Below are 26,253 nucleotides of genomic sequence, written 5' to 3' on the forward strand. Positions count from 1 at the left end.
GATATTAATTAATCTTATGCTGGTTCTTTAACTTCATTTAAGATTTATAACCCTTAACATTATTTCATTTGGATGTGCTTAACTGTCTTCATATTATTAATTAAATGATAACATTTCTTTTTCCTCCAAAAAGGGAATTTAGGTTGTAAAGAGAAGGAAGAATATCCTCACATTAACTAACTCTGTGTGGAACTTCATGTTGCATTGCACAGTAATAAATGTTAATGAACTCTGAACATTTACATAGCACTAATTTGCCAAAATGGGCATAATAAATCTTGACTGCTACTAGATAATTCACAGATAGCATATAGCAATTATAGGGAAATCATACATTATCTTTGTGTATGTTTCCTCTTTCAATAAAAACGCTTTTGTAATTCCTGATTGTGTTAGTGAGATTTCCATGCTGGCCATATTTAATCGCACTTACTTTACCTTAGAATTGGGCAGTGTGGGAAGTGGTGCTGTAGCTCAAGTGGTAGAGCGCTAGCCTTGAGCTGAAGAGCTGAGGGACAGCACCCAGGCCCTGAGTTCAAGTCCGACGACCAAAAAAAAAAAAAAAAAAAGAATTGGGCAGTGTGGAGTGGCTTCAGGGTTGCTGTTTTCAATTTTTGACTTAATGGAATCACCAATACCAATGTTGATATGAATTACTTTTCAACAAAGCATGGAATTCTTTATCAGCTTTACTCAATTTCATGTTTGTCTATTTCATACTATACATGACAACTCTACTTTAGACAAATAATATATAACCAGACTTAGTAGCATACACTTAATTGTTGTTTTTCCTGATTTACTTGCCTAGACTTACATTAAAGACTATTTTTGTTTTCTGTTTCTGTCACTGAACATATGGTTGGCTAACTAGTATATGATTTATCCTTGATACCAACCACTTCCTGTTGCTAATTAAGTTTTCGCATTTGGGTGACATGTAGCTAAAGTGTGGCCTCTGCTATGCAATAACATGTGCAATATAACTGTTGATTAATATAGTTATTTTTCAAATAGTTTGTTCTCTTAAGAGAACATGCTTATTTGATCCAGTTCTGTTTAAAGCTTTTAAAACTACATGGAAAAAGGTTTTTTTCCTGATATCAAGCACAAAGAATGCATCATGCATCCGAGTGAACCAAAATTAATATTGTAATGATGCAAGCAGATGTGACAGACACATGTTCTTTTCAATAGTTCCAAATCATGCGTTATTCTGTTCAATCAGTCATGAGGATAGTCACTTACAGCAGGAACTGAGTCTGAGATGTGCATTTAAAATACATTTCATTTGAAATGAAAACTTTTATTACAAAAATGATAACAGAATCAGACAAATATTATATAATATTAGCCCTTTTCTTTCTCCATGTAATTTTCCTAGAAACCCCATTTAGTTTCATGGTTTCAGGGGGTCCCTACTCCTTCCAGATTCACCCATCACTTTCAAAGTGAGTCTCAGCCCTGACTTCTGAGCACCAGGTCTCTGTGCTTTATTGTGTATATGATAGCACAACTTTGTTTGTTTGCTTATTTGTTCTTTTGGGTCCAGTCATGGGGCCCGGGCGCTGTCCCTCAGCTCTTCAACTCAAGACTAGCGCTCTAACACTTGAGCCACAGCGCCACTTCCGACTTTTTTCTTTTTGCTTATGTGGTGCTGAGGAATCGAACCCAGGGCCTCATGCATGTAAGGCAAGCGCTCTACCACTGAGCCACCTTCCCAGCCCCATGATAGCACAACTTTGACATTTTATAGGGCCTACAAAGTTCACATTTCAAAATTGAAGTACTCCATCCAGCCATGCTCTGGCTTCTAATTTCTCTGACATTTGTTTACAAGGACTGATTAGTACAGCCTCCATGGATGGAAAAGCAAAATTGGCAGTTGGGATTGGGCTACTGACCAATACTACCTGGCCTAGTCACTTAAAAGCTAGCTATGTTGCTTTGGGAAATAATTCAACTTTTTCATGTCGTAGTTTTCTTACTCACGAACTGAAATTTCTGCCTGGCAAATAGGTGCTTAGTAAATTTTGGCTGATAGTTTTAGTTACCTGTTGCTGCTTAGCCAATGACCCCAAAATGTAGTGCATTAGAACAACAATTCGTTATTTTTCATGATTGTACTAATAGTGGTAGACAGGGTTCAGGTACTAAAGCAAAATGACAATTCCTGAAGTTCATTGAAGAAGAAGAATAGAAATAACAGCCTTAAAGTAAAGGATATTCTTCATGGTGAAAGGCTGAAAGGGAAGCTGGCATGTGCATGAATACCTCAGAACCACAGAGCTCCAAATGGACTCTTGCCAAGGTTCCTTGCATTCTGTTGTCCATACAGGCATAGTGTTACAAAACCAGCACTGACAGTAGAACCCTTATTGGGTCTCCCAAAGACCATTTACAAATGATCAGTTTCTCTGTTATCCATTAACAATGATCACAAACTACTCCAAAACTCACTGGGCCTGTAATTACAAGCAAGATTGTTAATCCTTCAACCAGTGATTAGTACATTTTGTGTGCTTTAGCAAAATCATTCACGATGATTTCAAGCCTACTGAAATGAGCTGTCACAACATAATGATTCTCTGAGTCCACTGGGTTCAGATAGTTTTCTAATGATATGGGAACACTGAAGGTTGATCTCTTGGCTGTTATTCACTTGGGGTTTGAGTAAATATCTAAGATATTTACATGTCTCCATATTTACATGTTTTCATGACTGTATCTAATTTCCCTTTACAGTCCAACTAGGATTTCAGAACTTGGAGAATGGAAATGTGAAACTTATGCTTAAAAATGCCTAAACTCAGAAGTCCTTTGTAATTCCCACTGAAGTCCTTTGTAATTCCCACTGTAATGTGTTTGAACTTTGAAGTGGCCTGGTGTTCTGGTATAACGAAAACACGGTCCCTTCAGCTATGACTTCTTTCAGGGATTTAGTAGAGCCACCAGCTTGGAATCCAGCTCTTAACATATGAACTTGTGGTATCCAAAGCATAGAAGTGAACATGTCCCCATGATCTGATTTCCTCCAAGAAGAATGGTTTAGTTTTATCAGTACACATTAGTACATATAATAGTACCTTGTGCAGCCTATGGGTTGATTTGGGTGACTAAGTCTTTAACAAATGAGTTTTGGGGAGACATATAAGACCTAAATTGTACCAGATAGCTATGACAATTAAAAACAAAGGTGAGATATGGGAAATATCATTTCAATTTGCATAACTGATGGATCTAAAATATCATACCTCTATCAAGAGTAAGTGGATGAAGGTGGGCACTGGTGACTCATGTATGTAAATCCTAGCTACTCAGGAGGCTGAGATCTGAGGAGTGCAGTTCAAAGCCAGTCCGGGCAGGAAAGGACTTGAGCTGTGGCTCTAGAGGTAGAGCACTAGTCTTGAGCTGAAGAGCTAAGGAACAGCACCCAGGCCCAGAGTTCAAGCCCCATGACTGACCAAAAAAAAAAAAAAAAAAAAGAGTAAGTGGATCTCTTGAAAAATAGTTAAATATAGAACTATTATATAACCTGGCCATTCTAATCCTAGATAGAACATTTCCTTAGGGACTTGATATGTGCTGGCAACTGTACCAGAAAAGCCAGCACACATGGCCTTTGCATACACTTCCAAAGAAGGAATGCTATTCCATCCTTCCTTACAAGTTAAGCTCCTTCTTGTGTTTAGATTTCAACATCAGTGTTTTTCTTTCCCTGTCTTCTACTATTATTTTCTGTTTAGCACTTTGTATCCTTCAAGTTTGTGATTAGCTAATCTGATTAGTTATTGGTCTTTTCACCTGCAAAACTTTTCATAAGGGCAGAATTCTATCAAATACCTATTGAATAACCTAACATGTCTGACACATTAGGTAATTCTAAATGTAGCTGTAAAAAATTAATATGGACTGGCATCAGTGGCTTATGCCTGTGAAACGTAACCTAGCGAGGCCTAGTGTCTTACATTTAGGATTTGTAGTTAATAAAAATATTTTCTGAGACTTAATTTTTTGGAAAACATCAGGCAGTTAGTTGATTAATGGAAATTTGAAAGGACAGTATGTTTATTTTTTTGTGGTTTCTAGGGAAATATACCTGCATTCCTGGCCAGACAGTCATTTTTTTTTTTTAAAGAGAAAAGCTAGATGTATTCTTTTAAATAGAAGAACTACAAAATTTGTTTCTTCATCATGTGAAGAATTAGGTAATTTATTTCTGAGCTCACCGATAGAGGGCAGCAGAGTTTCAAGTAGTATGTTTTCAGATTCAAGAGATGTTTGCTAAGGAAAATAAAATTTTCTTTTAAGTTTACTCTGGCTTGTCTTTTAATGAAGTGCTTTCATAATATCTTATAGGACTTTTCTGAAAGCCCTGTAGATTTGGTTCAGATGTTTAGCTATCTCTTCCCTTAGGTGCTATAGATCGTTTCCTAATGAGAACATGTACTTCTTTCTCTCTGTAATTTAGGGAATACCAGGGCCTGGAAAATATGAAATTAAAAGTCAATTTCAGAAGACTGAAAGTACAACACTGAATGTAAATGATGCATCCCCTGCTTTTCTTTCTCAATCACAGGTAATGGTCTATAGCTATTTTCATATAGAGAATCTAATAGGCATAATATGAGGCCAGCCACAAAGTAAATGATGTTTAAGAGGATTGTAAAAGGAAAATTAGAAATGGAGGTGGAAATTAGAATTAAGATGGCCTGGGAAAAACATACTGCCAAAAGTGGGGGTAAAATGAAATAAGGTTAGAATATTAGCAATAACATACAGGTGAATATTTGCATTTGAACTATCTATTAAACATTTTCATTTAAGCAAATTGGAATATGTGAAAGTTTAGTTCACCTGAGAGGGAGTGTCAAATACAGAAAATTTTAAATTTCACTCTGCCCTGTGCAGAGGGTTAAGTGTAACCACTGTGGACACACATATCTTTTAGAGAAGTTCTCAAGGTTGCCCACGGAGGTTGCAATAGGTCAGATCTACAGCTGTCACTGGGACCTTCATCAGGGATGCTGGAGTTCATGGAGATTATGGAAGTATCTCCATGGAGTATATTAAGGGGACTTAAAGGTGTTTACATATTTCTAAAGCAAGACAATTTTAAGTACTGGCCAATGTTTATAATGCTGCAATCTCCAGATAGTTGTGATATTTATCTACCAGTGTTAAGTACATCTCTGGTTATTTTATTTAACTTGGGAAAGTTATTAACCTTCAGGTGACTACAGATGACTACTTCGGTTTCATTATACCTAAGAGGCCTCCTTGGAGACAAGTTCGGCACTTATACTTTGTAGATATAATTAAGATTACTTTTTAATGGGCTAGATGCTGACATGAGGGACTAGGAAGAACCAGAAATGAATACTAGGTTTCTGCTTAGAGCAACTTAATGGTACTTAAAGCAGTGCACAAGATGGATGTGTAGGGGCTAGGATGTGTGTGTGTGTGTGTGTGTGTGTGTGTGCATGCGCGTGTGCCCCTTGAGAGTTTTTTTTTTATTTATTTTTTTTTAATTTTATTTTATTGTAAAGCTACTATACAGAGGGTTACAGTTACATGAGTGAGGTAATGAGTACACTTCCTCTTGAACATTGTTACCCCCTCCATTGTTTTCCCCCTACCATCCCCTCCCTCCCTCCCTTCCCCGAGGTTCTTTTTTTTTTGATTGTGATTAAATGATTACATAATTTCAAAGTCACAAGTTCATTCTAACTTCCCTGGAGCAAATTGTCTACCACAGTCTGTAATATATAACAGTGTTCACATGTTATATACCATGTTTGTGATCAGCAGCATGGGGATATTTAGTAGTGGTTCAACCAGATGAGCGGGAGTTCTTTGTTTCTTAAGTCCTGTTAGTTTTGTCGTATCACCTAACCTTTTGGATTTAGCATCCACTTATCAGGGAGACCATGTACCGTTTGTCTCTTCGTTCTTGGCTTACCTCGCTCAACATGATTCCTTCTAGTTCCATCCATTTCCCTGTAAATGCCATTATTTTGTCATTTCTAATGGCTGCATAATATTCCATTGTGTATAGATACCACAATTTTTGGATCCATTCATCTGTGGTGCCCCTTGAGAGTTTTAAATACAGTTTCACAACTAACTCATATTTTATGCTATTTCTGCTCATCTGATATATAGCCCTAATTTTATATCACATAACACCAATTAATATTGAAAAAAATGAGAAAACAAGAAGGGGTAAGAAATGGCAATGTAGTGGTGAATATGATTATAGTACATTTTATGCATGTATGGCAATAGCATAATAAAACTCCATTGTATAATTAATATACCTTAATAAAAATTTGAGAGAAAAGATGATGTTGGTTTTGTTTAAAGCTTTGATGAAGTGAGCAAGTAATGGTTCTGAAGTCAAAGACATGGAGGACTTAAAACAAGCATAGGCACTGATCAGGGTATTAGTGTTCAGTTGCATATGAACACATATATTAATAATTGTGATAGAAAAAGGAATAATACAATTAATGAGATAAACTTAGGACACAGACTTTCTGGTTTAGTGAAATAAAGACAATTTAGTCATTGATTTCAGGAGTTGTCTGTTTTGTTTTTGGTGTTAATCTAAATGTATTGACTTGCTTTATATCTTGAACTATTTAGAAAGTTCAAAACATAATATTTTGTATATGACAGTGCTTGTCAGCACTAGATACACATTAGAATTATCTGGGTGAATTTCTTAACTTCTTTGTACACCCAGATTCCAATTTTCCCTGCTGCTTTTTCTTCTCAGAGATTGGTTCAGTTGGTCTGGGATCAAGCCCCTAGGTATCAGTAAATGATTTAACTCCTCAAATAATTTAGGTGGGGTTCAGAATGATCATTTTCAACATCATCCTTGGCATCTCAATAAGATGGTATCTAGGCAAAAATTTAGGGAGTTGTTTTTAGTGCTTCTAGTAATAAATCATGCTTTTGGGTAATGTTAATATTTACCTATTGTACAAAGTGCAGAAGAGTGTACTGCCTTTTATGTGTAAAAGAATGGAAAATAGGAAACATACACATAACTGTCTTTAAGAAAATACAGCTAGGATAATGTTGTTACCTGAGAAGGTGGTGAAGAGGTTAGGAGTGGGAAAACACACCTGTGCTGGCCTTGAAATGTCAGTTGTTTGTAGAAGTTTTGCAGTTGGTTGAAATTACGTTGATTATGTTAGAAGTGTGAAATTAGTTACTGCTCTGAAATCACAAAATGTTACACATGGATAGGATGCACAGCAATGCATAGGGTGGAAGGGAAATGGGAAAAAGTAATACTTCTTTGATAATACTTTTAACAATATATATTTGCCTTTTGGAAGCATGTCCATCTTTTATACATTAAAAATTGAAAACAAATTAGAGTGGAAAGAGCCAGAAACCCTCTAAAACTGAATGCGACTGTAAATGACTGGGTAATTGTATTGCAAATGAATATCTTTAACCAAATAATATCTTTAACAAAGAACGGAATAATCCAGACATTCACAGTATTTGACTACCATAGTCTTGGATAGGATTAAGAAGTGGGTAGAAAATGTAGGAACTGTAAACATTTCTGAATTACTTTTAGTAATTAATTGGTTTATTGGAATGGTATGAGTGACACAATTACGAAAATACTTTAGATGTGTTACTATCTTAAGCACAAAATTGTTATTGAGTGCTAGGATTTTCAGTGAGGAAGATGGTATGTATCAGTACAGATTGGAGCTATAAGAAAGAGTCTTGGGATATGACTCCGAATTGAAGAATTCATTGTTAGCCTGCATATGTGTGTGTATGTGTGTGTGTGTGTGTGTGTGTGTGTGTGTGTGTGTGTGTGTGTGCATATGTAAATGTACGCATGTTTGTGTAAATGTGTATGTATGTGAATCTGCATGTGTGCTTATGTGGAGTTTTCTTTTGCTAAAGGAGTCATGAAGCAAAGGAGCATTTCTAGTACCTAGATCATGGTAGTAATTTTGTTGCCTCTTAGACTTCCATTGAGACATGACAAGTTTCATTATAGGTAGAATATGAACTGTAATATCTTCTTCTATGAGAGAGTTGATCCTAAAAAAAAAGAGACAAAAAATGACCATCTATCTAAGGGACATAGGAAGCAATGTGAGCCCTCTCCTCTCACATCACTGGCATAAAGTTTGGCAATAAAGTATAAACCATTAGGATTGGGTGGGGGGGGGGCGAGGGGAAGATGGGAAGGGATGGGGAGGGGAAACAAAGGAGGAGGCTACAATGCTTGATAAGAAATGTACTCATTATCTTGCCCATGCAATTGTAACCCCTCTGTACAGTATTTTCACAATAAAAAAATAAAGTATAAACCATTAAAACTGGCATTCATGAACCCACAAGGATATGAAATTGGCAGTTAAATAAGTAGATAGAAAGACAATGAAATAAATAATTGAAAGGGAAGAGTGGGCTCTTGCTTATAGTAGAATGTTGAGCATTTAATGACAAGGATGCAGGGATTGTGGGATTAGATCAAGGTTAAATACCGAGGGCCAGAAGCTACCATGTATCTGCAAATGTGGTACCCTGAGAAAGTTAAACATTGTCTATTAGTGTTCTCCCAGAAGTTCGTAATCAAGATGTAAATATAAGGAACTATCAGATAAACCTCAAATAGAAAGATTCTATTATCTACAAAGAAGATATATGATTCCTCCAAACTGTAGAAGTCAGCAAACAAAGAAAGCCTGTAGAAATATTCCTGCATAAAAAGAGGCTAAGCAGACATGATGACTAAAAGCAATATATAAACTTATACTCGATCACAGACTGTAGAGGCATTATGAGACTTATTAGTGTGGATATGAATGGGAGAAAGTATTGTGCCACTGATATAGTTACAGAATTTGAAAACTATATTGTGGGTATATAAGAAAAAATTCCTGTTTAAAAAAAATACGTGTGGAAGTACGTAGAGGTATAGAATCATTACATTTGTTACCTTCCATGAAATACACATATATATCTATATATGTGCATACATATAGACACATATATTTGCATACACACACATTGGTGTGAGTAGAGAAAGAGAAGCAATCAGAAAGGACAAATAAAAAGTTAATGGTAATATTAATAAAAGTGAATTGGGGTAAAGATTGACAGGTGTTTTCAGTGCTATACATCTTTTCTGTAAATTTAAAATTATTTTCAAATATGAAGTTCAAAAGTAAAATTATACAATATTATATTTCATAGTTCATAGTTGTACATATAAAACACGTTTATATTTAATGTTAATATATTTGTAAGTTAAACTTCACTTATAAACTACTTGAATATAAGATTTTAGTTTTGCCGGGCGCCAGTGGCTCACTCCTGTAATCCTAGCTACTCAGGAGGCTGAGATCTGAGGATGGTGGTTCAAAGCCAGCCCGGGCAGGAAAGTCTGTGAGACTCTTTATTGGAGAATAAACCACTAGAAAACTGGAAGTGGCACTGTGGCTCAAGCAGTAGAGCGCTTGCCTTGAGCTGAAGAGCGCAGGGATAGCACCCAAGCCCAGAGTCCAAACCCCAGGACTGACAAAAAAAAAAAAAATTAGTTTTCTTAAAGCATTTAATGAAGTTATTGAGTGAATTGAATATTTATGTTGAGGATCATTGCTAATTCAATATAACTTCATTCATTAAAGAAATTATAATCATGTAGTTCTTTCTTTTAACTTGCAGACTTGTGTGTGTGTGTGTGTGTGTGTGTGTGTGTGTGTGTGTACATGTGTGCACTGGTCCTGGGGCTTGATCTCAGAGCCTTGGCACTGTCCCTGTGCTTTTCTGCTCAAGGATGACAGTTTATCACTTAAGCCACAGGTTCAGTACCAGCCTTAATTGGAGATAAAATATTTCAGATTTTCTTCCTGGGCTGGTTTGGAACCACGATCCTCATATCTCAGTCTTCTGAGCCACGAGTGCCCCACAGCTCCCAGAATAACATTTAGATTCTTACTATGTACTGTCATTCTCACTACACATTTTCTTGTTCTTCTGTAGAGATTTATACCTACCAAATCAGTCACTCCAGCTCCTGGTGCATATAATGCAATCCAAACTCCTGTCAAGTGCTCAAAGAAAGCACCAGTGAAAAATACCCCATTTGGTCAAGGTGCTGCTCGATTCAAACAGATCTGCAAGAAAGAGCAATTACCAGGTATACAATTCATATACACATTTCTAGTGTTTGTTTTAATGTACCTTAACGTTCTTAACAAGCTGTACATGCCAGAGATAATGTTGTGTGTGTGTGTGTGTGTGTGTGTGTGTGTGTGTGTGTGTGTGTGTGTGTGTGTGTGTGTGTGCTGGTAATGGGACTTGAACTCTAGACTTGAGTCTGTCTCTGAGCTCTTTTGCTGAAGGCTCATGCTCTACCCCTTGGCCACAGCCCCATGTGGGGCTTGCTAAATATATGAGTGCTTTTTCTTAAAAAAAAAAAGCAACAAATTACTTAGTTTAAAAAAAAAAGGAATTAAGACCAAGTTTATTCTAATATATAATATTCTTTACAATTTTAGGTCCAGGATTTTATAATATCCTACACAACACTATAATTGACAATATTAAAAATATCTGCTCAAAGAAAAATAATAAATGTGCATTTGGTTCTTCTACTCCTCGAAGTTTTTTTCAGATCTCGAAAGAATCTCCTGGACCTTCACACTACCAGGTAATATGCCAATAACAACAAAATATTCTTTCTACACAATACCAGCTTCATAGGGTTCTTTTAAAATTACATCTGCAAACAGAAGTAGTAGACAAAGATGTGTTATTGTTGTGACTGTATTTAATAGCTTAGGAAAAGCAGGAGAAAGATCGAGCATATTAAATAGAGAAATAGCACGAATGATAAAAGGTACAAATTGAAGTTCTAGAGATGAAAAATATAACACTTGAAAAAAATGTGCACATGCCCACATTTGTTCACACAGGGTAAGCAGAATGGTAAAAGCCTGCAGATTTGACCCAACAAACGAACATATTTGGAGACAAATGAAGGTTAAGGAGAATGAACCATACAGCTAGGTTTAAAATGGCAAGTTTTCTAATATGGAAGCATTCTGTATGACAGGAGGCAAATAATAAAGCCCATAGCTGAGTGATAGTTTCAGAATTCAGTTCAGTGTTTTAGTACAGTTTTCAGATGCATATGATTTTTCAGATGTGACCAATGGTAGCAACAATAAAGACAAAAGAAAGAATATTTTATTTACATGCCAGTAAATAAAATGCTTAATAAGTTAAAGGAAATTGCTATATAATAATGATTCATGGGCTATCTTCTGTTTTATTGCACATATCATACACATACTCCTACAAACTGGTTGAGAAAGGAGTCTCATATTTTCCTGGTTGCCCTTGAGTGTCCCCAGTCTCAACCTCCCAAGTATCCAGGATTACAGACATGAACCACTGGTACACAACTTTGAATTATTTCGAAAAGATTCATTTCTTTCTTTCTTTTTTGTTTTTGTCGCTTGTGGGGCTTTAACTCTAGGCCTGAGCACTGTCCCTCAGCGCTCAGCTCAAGGCCAGCGCTCTACCACTTGAGCCACAGTGCCACTTCCGATTTTCTGAGTGTTTAATTGGAGATAAGAGTCTCACGGACTTTCCTGCGTGGGCTGGCTTTGAACCACGATCCTCAGATCTCAGCCTCCTGAGTAGCTAGGATCACAGGCATGAGCCATCAGCACCGGGCCTGAAAGATTCATTTTTCATGTTTCCCACTGTTCTTTTAATTTGTTTCTATTTTGTTGAGTACATTAATCACAGTTATTTTAAAGTACTTATTTGCTAGCCCTAATATCTGTGTCATCTATCGCTCTTAATTTTCCTTATTTATATTTACATACTTACATATTTATTGGTACTGTAGATTTGAATTCAGGACCTTTTGCTTGTTGGCAAAGTGCTCTACAATTGAACTGTATTTCCAGTTTTTGCTTTTAGTTTTGTTTTTCAGATAGAGTCTTGTACTTTTTCCTGGGCCAGTCTCAGATAGTGATCCTTTCACTTCTGCTTTTTGAGTAGTGGGATTACAAGTGTGTGTCACCACACCTGGATTGGTTTTGACAAGAGTCTTGCTAACTTTGCCTTGGATGGCCTTGAATCAATGACTTCCTGTTGGTGCCTGATACCTGTTCACTTGATATTTAATCATATACATATTGTGTCTTTTGAAATGCCTTATAGTTTTAATAAGATGACATATATTGTGTCTAAAATGTTTGTAGAGTTTCTAAATAGTGTTTTTTTTTTAAACTGGAAAAATTTTATATTTTTCTTTCTTTTTTTTTTTTTTTTGGTCAGTTGTGGGGCTTGAACTCTGGGCTTGGGTGCTATCCTTGTGCTCTTCAGCTCAAGGCTAGCACTCTACCACTTGAGCTACAGTGCCACTTCTGGTTTTCTAGTGGTTTATTGGAGATAAGAATCTCATGGACTTTCCTGCCTGGGCTGGCTTTGAACCACGATCCTCAGATCTCAGCCTCCTGAGTAGCTAGGATTACAGGTGTAAGCCACCAGCGCCTGGCTTATATTTTTCTTTTTGAAACAGATCAAGTCCTGTACTATGCTGACCACATTTTTTATATTTATCTGCCTATCTATCTGTCTATCCATCTATCTATTGTCTGTCTATCTATTATCTATCTATCTATCTATCTATCTATCTATCTATCTATCTATCTATCTATCTATCTATCTATCCAATTTTGTGGTGCTGATGCTCAAACCAAAGGCATCAACATGCTAGGAAGGCATTCTACCTCTAGCCCTATGTGCTGTTTACATTTTTGGCAGTTTTTAGCTTACTTCTGGTTGTCGCACTTCCTTAAAGGTAGTTCTTTGGGAAGATCCATAGTGAACTTGATGTATTCAGTGTCCTTCTTTGTGCCAGGTTATGATCTCTAGTCTTTGAGGCTTCTGCATCCTAATTTTGTGGCTTATGTTTTATGGCTTTGCCCTGCCTTTAACTCTTGCAAATATTTAAATTTTGGTTTTGTCATTCTGACGCATCAAAAAGGCAGTATGATAAGTTCACAATTCCTAAGCATCACTGCTGTGTGAGGTGTGACACCAGATTCTTGCTGTATTGTCTATTAGTAGATATGCCCCCAGGGAAAAAGCAACATAGGTTGACAGATTTTTTTCATAAAAATATTGTATTGTCATTGTTAAGGTCTTGTACATAGGGGTTACCATTTCATAAGTCAGCTGGTTGACACGTGCAGTTCTAAGCAATTTCCACAAGTCCCCGAGGCCTTCAGAAAGTAGGATTTTGTTATATGTTATCTGGATTTACTTTTAATTTTTTATAGTATAAATATGGTCTGTTGCAAACTGTTCACCCCTTTGAAATCCAAAAATTGCTTAAAAGGTAACACATTCCTTGATAATTTTACTGAAAGTTGGTGACTTCTATTTCCTAAGGAGTGAAAACTGAAACCATATTGGAACTTCCTTCCATCAAATTTCTAGTGCCATGTACAAGAAAATGAAAATCACAAAAGTAACTTATTTCTTAGCTTCAGAATCTGAAAACTATACAATAATAATGCTGGCTCATATGTTCTGTATTTGAAGGCTCTTTCATTTTCAAAAGATGTAATTGTGATAGTTTTGTTTGGAAGCAGATTGAATCTATGCGCTTTCTTTTGAATGACTAGGTAGAAACACCATCCCGAGGAAAGGCTGGAGAATGCCAACTTCAGCACTAGGGGTAGAGAACCAGGTAGTTTCATGAAGCCGCTACAGCATGTGGGGCATTATCTTTTTTTTTAAGTTAATTAAAATTACCAAGAAAGACCAAAGTAAGAAATCTCTTTAACAATTTTCTAGTATGTGTCAGATTTTTGAGACAGTAGCTATTAATAAAATCATGAAATAACACAGTGAAGTATATAAAAATGGGAACAAAAACCCTTACCCCTTGTATCAGCAAAGAATGTTGCTGCTGCTTACACAGTTTAAATTATTAAATGCATGCAAATAAATAAATTGTAAATCAGAAACAGTACAATATCATAAGGATTAATTAATTGCAAATTAAAATTTTAGATTATTAGCCTCTGTTTATTATGTCTTCAGTGAAATTATGTCTGAGAGTGTTGTTCATTTTGCTTAGAAAAATATATTAGTGAAGAATTTCCACATTTCTAAGTTATGGTTAATAGATTTTATGTATGTATGTTTATATTTTTGTTTCTGGTCCTGGTGCTTAAACTCAGGGCCTAGGCACTGTCTCTGAGCTTTCTGCTCAAGGCTACCACTCTACCACTTGAGCCACAGCTCCATTTCCAGTTGTTTTAGTAGTTAGCTGTATATTAGCACTGGAAATCAGAGTCTTATGGACTTTCTTGCCTGGGTTGGCTTTGAACCATGATCCTTAGACCTCAGCCTCCTGCATATCTTGGATTACAGGGGTGAGCTACCAGTGCCTGGGGATTTTATTTTATGTATTAATAATGATTCAAAATAATATATAATTGAACACATACCTTATATATATTGAGATTACAACCTATTGGTTGTAAAATATAAGCAGAATTGATGTGTGAGGTTTTTGTTTTGTTTTGTTTCGTTTTTTTGGGTCCAGTCATGGGGCCTGAACTCTGGTCCTGGGCGCTGTCCCTCAGCTCTTCAGCTCAAGGCTAGCGTGCTACCACTTGAGCCACAGTGCCACTTCCGGCTTTTTTCTTTTTTGCTTATGTGGTGCTGAGGAATCGAACCCAGGGCCTCAGGCATGCAAGACAAGCGCTCTACCACTGAGCCACCTTCCCAGCCTCTGATGTGTGAGTTTTATGGCAGCACTGCACCCCTAGTGTGCCTAACAAGTTTATAAGATTCACCAACCTTACTTAGGTGTTAATTTAGCCAACTGTTTCTACTGTATTAGGCTTTATACATCAATATTTGATGTAAATTTTAAAATCTGAGTATGTGTCTATTTCTAATGAAGAAGCAATATTGGTGTGTGATTGTGAATTTATTTATAGCCCTACATGCACTTATGAAATAGTTTTTTGCTTTGTTTTGTTGTTGGTTGTGGGGCTTGAATTCAGGGCCTGGGTGCTGTCCCTGAGCCTCTTTGTGCTCAAGGCTATTGCTCTACCACTTGAACCATAGCACCACTTTTGGTTTTTGTTCAGTGGTTATTTGGAGGTAATAGTCTCACAGGGCCTTTTCTGCCCAGTCTGGCTTTGAACCGTGATCCTCAGATCTCAGCCTCCTAAGTAACTAAGATTACTGGTGTGAGCTACTGGTGCCCAGTCAAAAATAAAGTTTTTAACCCTTCTTTTAAACCCTTCCTTTCAACAGAAAGCTTGGAATTCATCGGTCTCTACAACTGCAGAAGAATTACCTAACTTGAAAAACAACTATGCTATTTTCTTGTCAAGAACAAAAAAAAAAAAGTATACTGTGGTACATCCGGTAAGAAGACTTCACCAAACCAATTCATAATCTAGATAACCTGAAGGAAACTGTGTAGTAAAAATATTATATTAGGATCTGAGAGAGGTACTTGAGTAGCCTGTGTACTGTCTTTAGTTAACCTGATACTTCCATATTTTAAAAATTGAACAAAATTCTTAAAACTAAGCAAAAGTCCATGATTGCCCAAGAAGAGGGATTACATGGAGTTTCCCATTTTGTCAGAAAGCATTCATTCTTGGGACACACATGAAAGCTGAACTTACTGTATTGAATCGGGAATAGAAGGTTTAAGTCCAATGCAATTTACTCATAGTATAATTTTTTTCTTTTTAATATGTGTCTGTTTTGAAACTCAAGATTCTTCAGTGATGTGTTTCAGTGCTGTAAACCTGTATTTTAACCTATATTGATGCCTGTTTTTAAACTAAAATACCATTTTATGATTAGCTCCTATTGAGTACATTGAAAACGTAAAGCAGATTGAATTTCAAAATTAATTGCTGGTGCCAAGATGTGTACCTTGACATTAAAAGAGACCCTATCTGAAAGATAACCAGTGAAAACAGGGTTGGAAGTATAGCTCAGCAGTAGGGCACCTTCCTAGCAAGATTGAAGACTTGAGTTCAGACCCTAGTACCACAAAATAAACAAAAAACATTAGCTTAAAATTACCTAGGCATGTGCTTGATACGTAATATATTTTCAGTAATTTTAAGTAAGTTTGCCTTCTAATAGGTCATGTCTTTATCTTAGGATATTTTAGGGCTGGATTTTATTTCTTCAGTACTTCATTGCTATACATACATCCTAATTCATTTTAGATGAAATATATTAAAAGTACTGTTTTTCTAGTATGCATATTTTTAGATCAGAGTAGATTAAGAAGTACTATGGGGTGAGAAAGAACAGTAGAAGTTTCTGAAGGCACCTGGTAGAAGTGTGTATATATACTTTGTCTGTAGTTGGAAATGAGAATGCAGGTCTGTTCTAAAGAGAAAGAGTTGTTCCAATTGCTTTGTCCTAATTTTTATTTTTAATCTTCTAACTTAGTTTCTTTTTGGATCTAAACGCTTTTATTCTAGTGTTATCCTTTTTACAATTCTGATAATTAAAAGTATTAGGTGAGACTCTGGCTCCCCAAGGGGGAAAAATTTAGTCACAGAAACATTTGTGGTTTAATCCTTTTGCAAATCATAGATCCTTGGAAGAGTTGGGTGTGTAATATGTATTTAATGAAAACAATTTTTACTCTCAAATTAAAATTTGAATAAGTCCTCAAATATATGAAATAATGTAGTAGTTTTATAATTTACCCTTCAAATAAGAGTATTAGGAAGTTTGCCTCCTCGATATTATGTACATGGATATGCATGACATCCTAAAGAGTATGCACTTTAATTTTCCAAATATTTTCACACTAAAAACAGCTGGTTCCACAGAAAGAAATTAGATGTACACCTCTTTTTATTTTATAAGGTCCCTAAGAAGTATTTTTCTTTTTAAAAATTTGTAGCATCAGCATTAGTTGAATATAAAAAGATAAAAGTATTGCGAATAGGATAAATGGAGGATGGATGCAAACCAGGTATGTTTATTAGGCAGTCTAGAAACAGAATGCAAAGGAATAATAGGAGTAGTTGATGTCAAAAATAGATAGTTTTCCCAGGCTGAGTAAACACATGAGTCATTAATTTGCGGAGCTCAACAAAATGATAAGTCAAGATGTTGAATGGTAGTGCATGTGCCAAAGTTCTCATTTTATAGTACAGAATTTAAGATGTAAAATCTTGGTCTAGGATTTTTTGTGTGGGGTAATAATGACTAGAAATTTAGGAGGCTGAGATCTTAAGATCTTGGTTGAACCAGTGTGGGCAAGAAAGTCTGCGAGACTCTTATCGCCAATAAACTTTTTGAAAAACCCACAAAACAAACAAACAAAAAAACCCCAAAAAAACCAAAAACCAAAAACCAAAACCAGCCTGAGTTGAGCTGTGGCTCACCTGGTAGAAGGTTACTTAGCCTTGACAATTAAAGCTAAGACACAGTGCCCAGGCCCTGAGTTCAAGCCCTAGGATTGGCACATTTATGTGCATTGTGTTCATGTGCAAGCATACACACACACACACACACACACACACACACACACACACACACACACACACACACACACACACACACACATCCCCCAAATAAAAAAACAAAAAGACAAAACAAAAAAGATTCCCTTGAGCTTTTAGTATTAACCCTTGTATTAAACATGTAGTGGTGAATATGAAGAACAAAACAATCCCCCCTCCCAACAAAAACCCCCACGGACACAATTCCTGTTGAAGGAATTACTGTCAGAATGGAACCAGAGAGAAGTTGGAGCAGGTCAGTTCTGTTTAGTTTAGACTCCAACCTGAGGCCACTCTGTCTCACAGGATAAGATTGTCAAAGGATGGATAAATAACACAGTTAGCTCATTTCTGAGACAAGAGATATGTGTCAGAAGGCTTTATCATAGGGCTTTGTACTTAGAGTGAAAACAGTTTGTTAATTCTGAATGCTTACTTTTAAATATTGTTGAACCAGAGGTTGGCCAAGGGTGCCAACTTCTTATTTGATTAGCTCCTGTTAAACAGTGAGCAAAGTCAAAACAAAGTCAAAACTCACAACAGAATGTCGTATGTACTCAGAAGATAATGAGTTATTTTTGAGGGAAAGGAATATGAGGGAAAGTGGATCTTAGAGAACTGAAAAGGCAGAGGGAGCACTGAGCGGTTATGGAAATGGTAACACAAGAATGCTATCACCTCTAGGCTGAGGAACAACAACAAAAACGGGCTAGAAATGAAACTTTAAAACTGGGAAAGCTTAGAGTGACCTGTGGAGCTTTGAAGAGGGGCCAGGGGTACATTGGTTATAGCATTTTAGGAGCACAAAATAAAGATCCTTTGGGTCTGTGGCATAGATCATCAGGGCCCTGAGGATAGGACAAATATGTTAGAAATAGATTTCAGCTGCACTGTGCTCTAAGAATCAACATTGCTCTAAAAATTGTTCTACTACTCTCCCCCTTTCTTTCCTTTTACTTTCCCAATAGAATATTTGGTTGTATTACTTGCGCCATATCCCAAGCCCTATGCCATTGGAATATTCGTAGAAATGATTAGATTCTAGCAGAGTTTTCATTTGCTCTGTGGGTTGGTTACTTGGTGGTTGGTATCTCATTATGCACCTAACCATTGGTGTAGCACACACCTAATATTATGATGCATTTCATACCATAGGCACAATAATATAAGGTAAAGATTTTAAAGAATTGCTTTCTGACACTCTGATGAGAGAACTGGTCAAAATGTACTTGTAGACATCCTGTACTTCCACTATGTTTTAAAGTCTGTCAAGCTTTTATTTTTACTAACTTTATTAGTTCATAAAATGGTTTTCATAAGCAAACAATAAGACTAAGCATTATTGAGTGGGTGCTACCTGCGTCATGGTGGGAAGGAGGAATGAAGGCAGCTGCCCGGCAGGATGCACTTTTGTGATCCAGATTCACACAGCTGCTTCCTGACTGGCTGCTGGTGGCACTCAGTACGTTTATAGGTATTGTAAAGACAATGGAAGTCTCTGGTTCTAGATTACTGTTCTAAATTGTGTTCCTTCTTTCTTTTCTTCCTTCCTTCCTTCGTTCCTTCGTTCCTTCCTTCCTTCCTTCGTTCCTTCGTTCCTTCCTTCCTTCCTCCCTTTCTTCCTTCCTTCTTTCCTTCCTTTCTTCCTTTCTCATACACCTCAGCAGCAAATTATAGGTTTATGGAGAAATGATTTTATATTACTCTTTGGTTGACAAAATTTTTTTTTATACTTTAGTGTACTTTGAGAAATCTTGTTCCAGTTTTATAAATGCTATAGTAACTTAAAATGAACACCATAAAATGATTTGTGTTCTAAATAATATTGGAGACTTGTCACTTATGGAGTCCATCCAAATCCTGCATCTTGTCTTAACCAGTCATTATTTAGTCAAACCTGTGGGAGTTAAGAGGAGGAAAGTCTGTTCAAGTGATTTAAAAATCTTTAGCCAAGACCTTTTAACTTCACCATTTAAGGTCCTTGATACCAATGCAACTATATATGTCACCTCTCCATATGGCATAAGATGGTTATTAATACCATTAAGCCTTCTTTATAAAAAAATCACAACTAATGAAACATGGCATTTTGAAATGTTCAAGTGTCTAATTACCTTAATTTAAGATGAATGTATTCATGAGGAGTCAGTTTTTTTCAGTATATTTAAGTATTTGGGAATTTATATCTTTTCAAAATGTCCTCTAATTGTTAAGAAAGTTTCAGTGCTGCATTCATGTGAGGAAATCTGATATCACTGATGAGGCTAACAGTCATCCTTTGGCCAATCTGGAATATTAAATTGTGAGCTTCTGCTCATCATTGAATAAAAGTACATGCTAATGGCTCTTCCACTCAGATGTTTTTAGAAACAAATATTCCACTGTATCATGAAAAATTTTACTCAAGAATATTTAAAATTTTAATTTTTTTTACTAATACTATGTCAGTCACAGGTTCATATAACTAAAATAAGATTGGTAGAAAAAAATAAAGTGATACAGGTAGAGAATTCAGAGGAAAGCACAAAGGCAAAGATATGAAGTTTTATAAAAGAGAAATACTGAGAGAATGTATTATATTAAAAAGTTTGATAGGATATATAATTGCATAAGAAAAATGAAGCAGAAACATATTGAGGAAACTGCGATGGTTTGAGAATATTCTAAGTATGGGATAGAGCTGTTGCTTCTGGGCTGAAGAAGCAGATGGAAAGGGGGAAGTCCCACCAGCCTTGAGTGTATTCTGTGGCATATCCTGTGTGCTCCCCCCCCCCCCCCAAGGCCGTACCCAACAAGGACACTTTATATATATATTTTGTAGTGAGAATATTTAAGATATACTCTCTTATTAATACACTTTCTTAGTATGTAGAAAAGTAGAACTGTTTGTAGATTCTGAGGTTTAGAGCTGAATGATAGTAATTTAAAGCTACTATATTTCACCCCTTTAGATAGCTACCATACATTTGCATCTTTTCACACACATTTAAATTTGTATAAAACACTGCAAATAAATGATTCCCATGTCTAATGAGACACAGCAATCATTTTTTTACAAGGAATGCTTGTACAAATGCTCTCCCAAATGAGGAGATATGTTTTCAGAAATCATTTTCTTAATTTCTGGGCATAGTCTGAGACCATCTAAATATTTTGTTACTTCCATATTAAATTGCAGTTTTAAAATTTATAGTTCTCTTTACCTAAATGCCAGATCACACTGCTTTATAAATTATAACACCATACCTGACACCGGGTAATTTATAAAGAACAGACACTTAAGCTTGATATGGTGGCACACAGCTATATCCCAGGGCTTGGGAGGAGAATCACAAGTTCAAGGCCAGCCTGGACTACACAGTGAGTTACAAGCCTGCTTGACTCTTATAGTAAGGCCTTGTCTCCAAAAACCAAATAAGCAAGCTTTTTGTTGAACTTCTACTTTTGTTTGAATATGTTTTTCCATATTGAATATGGTTTTCTTTGTTTAGCTGTCAATGTTCTCATGTCGCTGACTGTATTTCTTTAAGATGTCATTTTGAATTCTTTGTCATACCATGTTTTGACACTGGACCAAGCCTGGATACTGAGCCCACAAGGACTTCTTGGAGCTCAGAATTGCCGGGCAGGCTTTCCTGTAGGGGAGGCCAGGTACATTAGGCTATGGTTGGTTGCATCATTCAGCTATATGTGGCAGTTACATGCTCAGTTCTCTTTCCTTCTTATTTTTCTAAGTTTTAATTTCTTATAGTTTTTTTAATTGTCAAGGTGATGTGCATAGGGGTTATAGTTACATAAGGAAAGTGATGAGTACGTTTCTTGTCAAACTTGTTATCCCTTCCCTCATTTTTTCTCCTACTGTCCCTTCTCCCTCACTCTCCCTCCCACCCCACAGTTGTACAGATCACTTCTAACATACTGTCTTGTCCGTACTGATGTTGCAATGGTTCCCCCCTTGTCTTTTGTCTCACCATTCTGTTGTTCCCCTTCCCTTCCCTAATTCAGATAAAGATATATACGATACCAGGGTACCAAAATCGAATACAGTGACAACAGGGGATATGCCATAGGGGAAAGAACATACAAAAGAAACAAAAAATCACATAGTACATTAACAACAACAACAACCACAAAGAAAAACTCTTGTGTCCATATCTTGGAGTTCATTTCGCTTAGCATCATCTTAAATGGTCATATGTACATAGTTATTGAGCTAGTCTGTTTCGAGAGATTTCTTTTATATGGTGGTGTCTGAACATGGTGCATATGTGAAACTGTCTTCCGTATTGTGTGGACACAAGCCCGTTACTACACTTCTTTTGCTGTGAAATGAGTTCCTGATCAGAAATAACGTCTAGAAAAGCACGGTGATAGGAAGTTATTTTGTAAGTCCAAGAATGTTGGCCAAATTATGTGGGTAAAGAAAGCAGGTGTCCTTACTTATGACCATTTGTTAAGAGGTTTGAGTCAAAATTAAGTTGAATTCTTAAGAAAAAATGAAGTATCTTTCTCATTCAGGGAGAGAGAATTATTTGTTTATTTATTTAAGATTGCGTTGTTTTTCCTGAAATGCTTGTAAAAATTTACTTGTAAGGCTTCTAGGATTTAGATTTTCTTTATTGGAATTTTTAAAATGATAGGCTCTGTGCCCTCAGAATTTTATTTTTTATTTTTTCTACTTTTCTAATTTAATTTATGAGAGATAGCATAGTGAGGGAAATCCATTATTTGATGTTTCTACTTGGGTGACCGAGACTCCTCAGATTGGTTGTGTTTGCTTTCAGAGGAATTTCTAGGTGTGTTTGGTGAACACACCTAACCTGAATAAGAATTTTCCCTCAGATAAATGTTATTCTGGAAACAGCTCTAGAGAGGGAGATTTTTTCAAACTTATGCAATTCAGATAAGTCATCTCAAACAGTTGATTATCTGACATGTAAATATCTACATTTCTTAACTGTTATGTTTTGGAAATTTTATTTTTAGTGCCTTACTCTAAAAGTACAGCTTTGATTTGAGCTTTAGCATTTTCAGGATTTGCAATGATAATTTTTGTTATTTCTGATTAAAATAAACACTCAAAATCAGGAAGTAACCTAAAAATAATATTATTGTAAATGTTAAACTTTTTCTTCATCTTAAAAAATTTCCTTACTAAATTTAAAATATTCACACTTAAATTTCAAATTTAGCTTCAGGTTGTATAGAATGTTTTGGCACTTATGCACTAGAAAGTCATAAAATTGAAGCCTATTGATTCTGTCTGGTATTTGTTATATTTAGTAACATGATGAAGCCCCTATTCTGTAATTAAGTATGTGGTCCAGTATTAATGACTCTCGGGAATATTGCCAAACTAGGTATTAAGTGTCATCAGGTAATTTTATTTTTATTTGTATTTTTTTTGAGACAGATCTCAAATAAAGTTAAAATGAGATTACATGGTGATCATTTTTATTTGTATAATGATAAATTATCTTATTTATATAAGATTACATGGTGACAGCTTATTTTTATTTATGTGTTTTTTGAGACAGTGTCTCCTTATTTAGCGCCAGCTGGTTTTGAACTGTTAATATTCTTTCCTCAGCTTTCTGACTTCTGTGATGATAGGAATGTACTACTTTGCCAAGTCAGAGAATTTAATGCTGTACTTCCATGATTATACTTCTAAGGGTGAGGCTCTTTTGTTTGGGAGGACCCAGTAGGTCATTTATGTCTACAATGTGATTTCACATCTATTACCAATGTGATTTCACATCTATTACCAACTGCTTTTTGACCTCTCTCCCTGTTTTGTATTTGTTATTTCTAACTTTAATGCATCCAAACCAGAAGTTTCAAATTTGAGTGCTTATATATTCTTCATCTGCTCTAATTCCAGAAAAAAATCTAATTATTTTTAAATACAGCTGAAATGTAAATCTACATTCGAGGCAGAGAATGTTTTAAATGAAGTTTGAGCTTCTTGCTTAATTCCGAACATGAAAATCCTAAAGCCAAAGTGTTGTAAAAACTCACAACTTTTGATTGCTGAGCTAGTTAGTGCCACAAGTGGCAACTCCTATAGCTGACTGGATGGGTTACCTGATGGGATCACAGAATGCAGATCCTTAAAATTACTGCATGAAGTTGTATGCAAAGTATATCAGTGGCATACGTTTTGTTTTTAGACTTGAATCCCACCTCCAAGGCATCTCATCTTCTGTATGTGTAGAATAGAGCTGGGAACATCCAAACATGAATAATTTATCTTGCTACCTATTGTATTTCCTTATTTAGTTATCCTAAACGCACTTTTACGTTTTGTTTTGGAAGCACATGGAGGCTCAGGGTTGTTCCGTAGTTTTTATAGCTAATCAATAGCTGAGTTGAAGGTTAAACTTGCACCTATCAGATTCCATAATCCATGGTTTTAGCTCCATATTTTATAACAGAAAGATTATGACAGAGTGTGTAAGTTTATTGGCACAGAACATTTTTGAAGGAAGAATATACCTGAGTAAGAGTTATTTAGATGTTTTCTGGCAGTGAGGAACACTGGTTGCCATGGAGATGGGAATATAGCTTGGACAGAGGAAGCCTCCATCACTTACCCAGTAGCCAGCCATGGGGAGTGGCTGATCTAGTGAAAACACAGATCTTACAGTCTCTGGCTTATAGAACTTAGCAGTTCTCTGGGTCTACAATTAAATTTATTGTTCTTTCTATTTGAATGAAACATTATTAGATTCTTAAGTTTATTCTTCCATCAGAGAGTTAGTTAACCTTTAACTCACAAAATTCATTCTCTTCAAATAAATAAAAGGACTGGAGCTCATGCAAATCTTATGTTCTATCTTGGAAGGTATTTTTTTTGAGTATAAATATGAGTAAGATCAAGATATATTTTCTGCTTTTCAGACAGTACTAGAAGCAATACCTAAAGCAAATTTAACGCTAAACAAGGTTTCTAATTATCATAAAATAATACACTTGAAGTCATATATCAGTTGTTTTTGACAGTTACATACCTCTTTTCTTCACTCTCCTACTTTGATAAATAAAGCTTTGTTTATTTTAAATACACTGTTGATCTCAAGAGAATATGTGAACTACAAAGTGAAAGAGCTAGCACTGTTCCTTTTAAAATATTTTGTCTTTAAGTAGTTGTAAAAGAGTTGCTGTTTTACACAGAAGTATATGAATATGTACAATGCATCTTAATCAGTGTCACTGTTCTTAAAGTGCATGATTTTATGAAAAAAATCTCTCTAAACTTTTATAGCTTGAGACATTTTTGGCATGTGTTTTTAGCTTCCAGATATTTGAGTTTCTCACATTTTTTCCCATGAAAATATTTATTTATTTATTTATTTTTGTGACTTTATGTACTTTTTTTCTGTAATGAACTCAAAGCCAAGGTACTGTCCCTTTGCTTTTTTGCTCAATGGTGGTACTCTACCACTTGAGCCACACATCTACTGCTGTCTTTTTGCTGGTTAATTAGAGATTAGAAGTCTTATAAACTTTTCTGATTGCCCTGGTCTTGAATCTTTTTTTAATATATACAACAAATTTTTAATTATGTACTGAAAATAAGTTGCAAGAAATAACTTTAAAATGCAACAGAGGACAAGTCACAATGAACATTCCCATCGAATTCCCTTGGTGGGGGGGTGAGATTGCAGTGCTCAAAGAAGATAAATATCACAAATATATCAAAACTTTAAATTGTCTATGCATTCACACACTGACATGAGCCACAAACATTCCTTTCACAGGAACTGTACTTACTAGCCTACCAGATTTTGCCATAAACTATAAAACTTTTAATACAAAATTGTATTTATATATTTATAATTCATATACATGTCCTATCTATGATTTTAGAAAATAAAAGCTACATGCTGTATAGTACAGACAGTCTTAACTCATAGCTGTAGGCAACATGTTTGGATGGAATCTTTTCCCCCAATAAAATTAATGACATATTTTATGTACATGAAGGCTAAACTGCAAAAAGACAGTTCAGTTTCCCAGATAATGCACTTCTTTTTAGGGCTGGTTTACAAATTTAAAAAGGCAAGACAAGTGTACACCTCAAAATTACTTTCTTAGCTACAAGAGTTGTCATATAATTTTCGTGACATTTCTGGAACATGCATTTATGTTATACTGGTATTGAAGGCAGTAAGCAATATGCACTTTTAATGTAGTGGCTCAATTGTCATTCCAATCTGATTCTTGATACAATGATTCATAGATCTGATTCTTGATACAATGATTCATAGATTCTCTAAAAATTAAAATTTCAATGGGTCATTATGTTAGATACTCTAAATAGATTTCTTAAAATAGAGTGTGAAAATTGTTTGTTGGTTTTGAGCATTCTTTTAATGGCTCCTTACACCTGGAAGTTGGATAAGGAGCATTAGTTTATCATGCACATTGTGCCATGTTGAATTCTTTTTCTTTTTACTCAATCTAATGTTAGTGAAATTTGTCTTATGTAAAAGGATATTTCAGGGAACTATTCTTGAATCTTTTTTTACTCTTTTTTTTAAAAAAAATATTTTGCTGTGGGGGAAGAACATACAAGAGAAACAATTTTATTGTCTGGGTGATATACAGAAGGGTTATATAAGGTAGTGAGTACATTTCTTGTTGAACTTGTTACCCCCTC

General features: G+C 35.6%; 1 protein-coding gene across 1 annotated transcript in view; it reads left to right on the top strand.

Annotated features, from left to right (window-relative positions):
* Positions 1-26,253, top strand: part of Stpg2 (sperm tail PG-rich repeat containing 2) — a 242,143-nt gene that overhangs the window by 38,475 nt on the left and 177,415 nt on the right. The window contains exons 9-12 of the mRNA XM_042701598.1: positions 4,472-4,579; positions 10,036-10,192; positions 10,554-10,705; positions 15,355-15,468. Of these exons, the coding sequence (XP_042557532.1) occupies positions 4,472-4,579; positions 10,036-10,192; positions 10,554-10,705; positions 15,355-15,468 (531 nt within the window). The remainder of the gene's footprint in view (positions 1-4,471; positions 4,580-10,035; positions 10,193-10,553; positions 10,706-15,354; positions 15,469-26,253) is intronic.

The sequence above is a fragment of the Dipodomys spectabilis genome, unplaced genomic scaffold (genome assembly GCF_019054845.1).
Source record: "Dipodomys spectabilis isolate Male_0828 unplaced genomic scaffold, ASM1905484v1 ptg000297l, whole genome shotgun sequence".
Taxonomy (NCBI): domain Eukaryota; kingdom Metazoa; phylum Chordata; class Mammalia; order Rodentia; family Heteromyidae; genus Dipodomys; species Dipodomys spectabilis.